Here is a 6,000-nt window from a genome sequence, read left to right as displayed (position 1 = left end):
GTCTTCCTGCTAAGTCGCTTCAGTCGTGTCCGACTCGTCCAACCCCAGAGGTGGCAGCCCACCAGGCTCCCCCGTCCCTGGGATTCTCCAGGCAAGAACACTGGAGTGGGTTGCCATTTCCTTCTCCAATTCATGAAAGTGAAAAGTGAAAGTGAAGTCACTCAGTTGTGTCCGACTCCTAGCGACCCCATGGACTGCAGCCTACCAGGCTCTTCCATCCATGGGATTTGCCAGGCAAGAGTCCTGGAGTGGGGTGCCATTGCCTTCTCTGAATGACTCTTAAACCCTGTTAAAACCCAGCAGGAAATTTAAACCCATATGCCGTGTGGCACACTGCAAGTTTCATTCTACCGGTCACTTCAGTGTGCCTTCATCTTTAATTTCCCTGAGGTGTATGTCATGAGGCAAAGTTGGTAATCACCCAGACAGAGTTTAGGTGCTCAGTATTATTCCAACAAACCCAGTAAATGACAACCACAATAAAGAGCAGGGAAACAAAGAGATTACAGGGTTTCATTCCCACCCGACGGTCTCAGGAGAACAGAGCTCAAGGCAATCTGTGAGTATTTATATACTCCCTGAGCTGTACAGAGAAGGTTCACAGGAAGCAGTTAAAGACACAGCAACTAAATCCAGCATTTAACTGGATTTTGTTGGATTCTTGCAGCTTTACACAGTTAAAAGCCAGGTGGAAACTATATCGCTGTTAGTCAACGTTGATGTTAATAGATGTGGGGTTTTAAGGTAGCTCTTCCACCACATGTGCCTTGACAAAGAAAACCTTCCTGTTGGAACCATATGGCTCACCTGGTTGGTCCCAGGGGGGCAGTCACTGCTCACTGCCATGTAAGCACTTAGAGTCCCTGCTGTATGGGGCCTCCCCCAGGACCATTTGGAGTAGGAAGGATCCCAGGGAGAGACTCTGCCCTGTTGTTAAAATGGAGGCCAAGAATTCTGTGACATGCATGCAGCAGGACCACCCATCCACACATTGGACTTCGTCGGGTATAACCTGGTGCTGCTTCATACTCTAAAGAAAGGACAAGCTAGACAGGCTGTCATCTGCCACAGTGGGGAAACTTCTGCCTGCGGGTCATCTGCTGATGGACTTCCCCCAATGTTGTTTTAGCCACTGCATTTCAGCTATCCTGCTCAGGTCCCAAGCTACCACGTGAATGAAGCTTACCACTGTCCTCCGATGGAAGTCAGTTTCAGTTACACTGTTTGCCCCTCCTCACTTCCTGCCTTGCCTCATGACCAACTGTATACATCTCTTTCTCTCCTGCTAGTTTGTATGTTCCTGGAGGGTAGGTTCTAAGATTCCTTCTTTTTGTATTTCCCATATTAGGTGCTCAATAATAATAACCAAATAGTGTTTCAGTTCAGTTCAGTCGCTCAGTCATGTCCGACTCTTTGCGACCCCATGAATCGCAGCACACCAGGCCTCCCTGTCCATCACCAACTCCCAGAGCTCACTCAGACTCAGGTTCATCGAGTCAGTGATGCCATCCAGCCATCTCATCCTCTGTCGTCCCCTTCTCCTCTTGCCCCCAACCCCTCCCAGCATCAGTCTTTTCCAATGAGTCAACTCTTTACCAGCCACATAACTGTCATATCATTTAATTATTACAACTTTGTAGTTTGAATGTAAAAAACAGAACTTTGGAGCCAGACCACCTGTATCCAAAGCCTCCCTCCTCTACCGTCAGCCCCAAGATCTTGAAACAGATAGTATTCCGACCTGGGTCTTCTGACTTATGGTGTCAACTCTATCCTGCCTCCACAGATATCATTTCATTGAATAAGACCCATTCTCTCATAACCAAATTTATTATTTCTCCTTACCACTGAACAACCCCAAGGTTACCCCCACTAACTTGTAATTTAATATGTGTAGGTTTTTAGACATATAATCCCTAGTGATTTAGCTAATCATACCAATAATATTCATTCTTTACATCTCTTAGAGTGTTGCCATTTTCACAGCCCCTTCATCTGAATCATCTCTGTTGATCTTCACCCCATCCTTGTTGTGGGCAGAGCAGTGTCCGCCTCCTCGTTTCATTGATGAGTACACTGAGGCTAGAGAAGCTGAATGTCCAGCCTCTTCACTCACAGGCCAAGAGTAGGCAGAGCTACAACTCGACCTCAGACCTTCTAAATCCATCCAAGGTCGGCCTCTACCTTGCCTAGCCCCTCAGGATCACTCACCTGTGTAAACAAGTACTTGCTTGCAGGCACCAGGAACCAGGTGCTGTGCTAGAGCCTTCAGTGGTTCAGGTTGTCTGGTAACCATAGCAATGGTCGCTCTCCTCGTGGCAAATGAGATCACCCAGTTCACACTAGCGCTCAGGATTTGAGTTACTAGAGGTGAAGCATTTTCCACAGAGGGCCATTAACTTTGGAATTCCCTTCCCCTGATCTGACACAGCCCTGGAGTATTGGCCTTCTGGGTTTTTGCCAACCACATCAAATTGAGTTAGCCAGCTATGATTGGTAAGAAATCTGAACAAGCAGGAGGAAAGTGCTCAATTGACTTTTAGTTGTAATGTAATTTCGTGTTATTTGCTGTTTGTGTGCCCTAGGATAACTAACCAACCGTACATAATTCTCCTTCTTTAAAAACAAAATTTTAGTCAGCAGTTTGCATGAATTTGTTTCTGTGTTCTTACATCATGTCGCAAATGATGTGATGGAGAAACCTATAGGGAAGTTTTTGTTTCTTTTGCATAAACTATTTTGCAGTAATTGACCAGCCATAGAGAAAAGATTATCTCCTGTGCACTCTCAGCGAGTTCCCTGGTCACCAGAGACCAATAAGCTGTGTCCCTGGAACTATTATCACTTTGTTGAAGAAGCTGCTATGTGAACAAAAACCAGCCTTCATTAATTTCCCTTTTCGTATTTAAAAAACCTTGTCGGTACTTTCCCTTTGGGAAAGTATAATATCTCAATAGTGCATATTATTTTAGTTCTAAAAAGGAAAGATGTAGGGTAGGAGATCCTTATTAACATCTCTTCTTTATCTTCATGCCATATCTTAATGTTCCCACTCAATGAAATAAAATGCTTCACATTTTTAATTACATTACAGTATATATATATATATATATATAAAATGTATATATCTTAATTTTAATTTCATAGAAACTGAAAGTTTTGGAAAGGTAAAATTCTTAAGACAATTTAAATTCCATATCGCTCCCCCAACACAAACACACTATTTGACTGATGGGGGAACTGGTGTACTGGTTGTCTGGAGCCCACGTAGCAGTCAGTAACAGAATCAGGATTTATTTTCTCAGTCTGGTGCTCTTTCCATTGTACCTTGATGTGTGTGTCTCTGTTTGAGCTCCTGATTCCTTTGTAAGCTTCTGAAAGCAGGGCTGATCCTTACATGTCCCAGTTGGAGCTGCTTGGTGAATACTCGCAAGCTAATGGATCAGACTTCATTTTAGTGTTACAAGAGCTTCAGATGTTACACCTCCTTTTCATTATCTGTTTTCTTTTTCATTCAACCTCTTCTGTGGTTAGAAAAAGTTGGCGAATGGTCAAGTGATATGTGATAGAATGGGATTTGGACGCTTGACCATTGTTGTTTCTAAACATCTGTATTTTTTTCTTGAGGTCTTATTGACATGCAACATTATATTAGTTGCAGGTGTACAACATAATGATTTGATACCTGTATGAATTTCAAAATGGTCACCAAAATAAGCCTACTTAACATCATCCATCCCCATTCATAGTTATAATATTTTTCCTTGTGATGAGAACTCATCTATACTGGAGTTGAAAGTTATTTTAAGCAATAGTCTCAGGGATTTAAAGTTATTTACTAAGTGGTTTAAATTATCTCACACATAGTAACCAGACTCCTATTATACATTGTTCTTTTATCCTTAAAAATGTACATATTATTTCCTGAAAAGTGAAAGGACCTTAGAGTTCATCTTCAAAATAAGATAATAAACATCACAAGTCAACCTCTTAGGTGTCAGTTTGTGCATTTGGGGTTTTTGTGCCATGGGAGAAGTTGGTTCAAGAATTGTTTGCCCTGTTATATGTTTGTGTGTACAGTCCTTTCCTAAATACTCAACCATAAACTGGATTCTAGTTTGTTTCAGTGCTGGAAGGGGTGTTGTCTAAGCTCTCAAGATATGACGAAGGCACTTTCTTTTCATCCATCCTGTCGTTCACTGTGAGTATTTTGAATGAGTTCGCTGCTGTCTTTTGACTGCTATCATAGTAGTTATAAGTTAAGAAAATAATTCTCATAATTATCTCTTTTCCACTTAAGGTGAAAGCAGCTGCAAAATATGTTGATGTTCCAGTAAGTATTTTTTATTTGATTTTAAAAACTATATATAATTCTTCTAAAAAAGTATGGTTCACCATGGGTTTATTTCAAATCTTTAAACCAGTGTGAATCCTTCAGGGAGCAGTTTATTTTTCTTAAGGGAGGACTAGCCGTCATAGCAAAACCTGGCAAGGTTATTTCAGCACACTTTTTCTGTTGTAACTTGGGGACGCTTATGGAGGTCAGTTCATCATGAGAACATACCAGCTCATGGGTAGCTCCAGGATCAGGGAGAAAATGCCTCATATTATTTATAGAAAAATGTTCACTCTCCTTCCCTTTTCATGAAGGCTCTAACAGGTGTCTTATAGGAGTTTAAGTAACAAACAAGAAGAATCAGTTAAATCAGAGGACTAGTTTTCTAAATACAGAAGTGTTATAAATAAATCAATGTTGACTTACTTATCATTTGGTTTTTCACAGAATTCTTGGGAAATAACACATAACCTGTAAATTTGTTCAAAAATTAAGAGAATAAACTATGAAACTTAGCTACAATGAAAAAAAAATTTACATGATAAATATAATCAAGTTAGTACAGCATTTGTAAGTTGACAAACATTAACAAAGTTTTTGCCTTAAATTCTGTTGTCACATATATATGATCAAGGCCTCATATTCTGTTGAATCATGTGTCTTGGCATGTATATCGAAGAGTTAGAGCACAATGGAAAAAAAACATAAAATTTAAAACTAAGTGGAATATAAGTCATCTCATCTTTAATTCAGGCTGTGCTTGAATAGCATTACTATCTCTAAGTCATTATTATAAATGTTAGCACTTTTAGTGCTGGCAAGCTTTGTATATCTGTTGTAGGTGGCTCTCATTTTTAAATTGCATGACTTCATTTTATACTGTGGATAGACAGTCCCCAGATTTATTGATGCTATAGTTATTAAAAATGAACATTTGAAATGAAAAGGCCATGGACTTTCCTATCTTTGCCTAGGGTTTCTTGGGAGTAGGTTTTGTTTCTTTTTAGTTTTACAAATAATTCCCAAAGAAGTTTTGGCATACTCTCTGTCTTGTATTAGAATCAGAAAATCAGTACTGGGCAATAAGCAAAACAATCACATGTGTGTGGTCCTGCAAAGGAGCAGCTCGAAAGAGAGAAAGGAAGCAATAAGGGGGAATAGTTTATGTTTGCTATCTGAAGAAGAAAAGAACAAGTCATCATGGGAACATATGGACTTTATTGTTCTTAATGAGTACTTTATAATATAGATTTTGTTTCTAATTTTGAATTATTAAATACAAATGTAATGGAACACTGTAATTATTTCTGTTCTTAGGGCTTTTGTGATTCTTAATTTGACTCTGTACTAGATCTGTTAGAGCCCATAGAGCTTCATTGTTGAAAGACATGGAAAGTGGTTCATTCATGCTCCTTCTCAATGCAGAAACCCCCTCACCTAATAGCCCTCAAAAAGATTCAGTCAAGCTCTTTTAATTTTTTCAGTGATTGTAGGCTCACCATAAGGAAGCTTCCTCTTATGTGTAATGAGTTGAAATTCTGTACCTCTGTGAATTCTATTTTGGTTCTAATTCCTTTTCTGCATGATAGCCCTTCAGATATTTGGTAATAATTATCATGCATCCTCTTCCCAAGAGATATGATGGCTATTCAAAAGGATTTGTT

At 39.7% G+C, this 6,000-nt stretch overlaps 1 protein-coding gene across 5 annotated transcripts in view; it reads left to right on the top strand.

Annotated features, from left to right (window-relative positions):
* Positions 1-6,000, top strand: part of CADPS2 (Ca++-dependent secretion activator 2) — a 375,512-nt gene that overhangs the window by 328,381 nt on the left and 41,131 nt on the right. For 4 of the 5 annotated variants that reach the window (XM_010838081.1, XM_010838080.1, XM_010838078.1 and 1 more), the window contains 2 exons: positions 4,118-4,201; positions 4,301-4,333. In XM_010838081.1, coding sequence (XP_010836383.1) covers positions 4,118-4,201; positions 4,301-4,333 — 117 coding nt within the window. The remainder of the gene's footprint in view (positions 1-4,117; positions 4,202-4,300; positions 4,334-6,000) is intronic. The other variant, XM_010838082.1, reaches the window with a different exon arrangement.

The sequence above is a fragment of the Bison bison genome, unplaced genomic scaffold (genome assembly GCF_000754665.1).
Source record: "Bison bison bison isolate TAMUID 2011002044 unplaced genomic scaffold, Bison_UMD1.0 scf7180017864089, whole genome shotgun sequence".
Lineage (NCBI taxonomy): Eukaryota > Metazoa > Chordata > Mammalia > Artiodactyla > Bovidae > Bison > Bison bison.
Note: the sequence above shows the minus strand (reverse complement) of the source record. Positions and strands in the feature narration are given on the sequence as shown.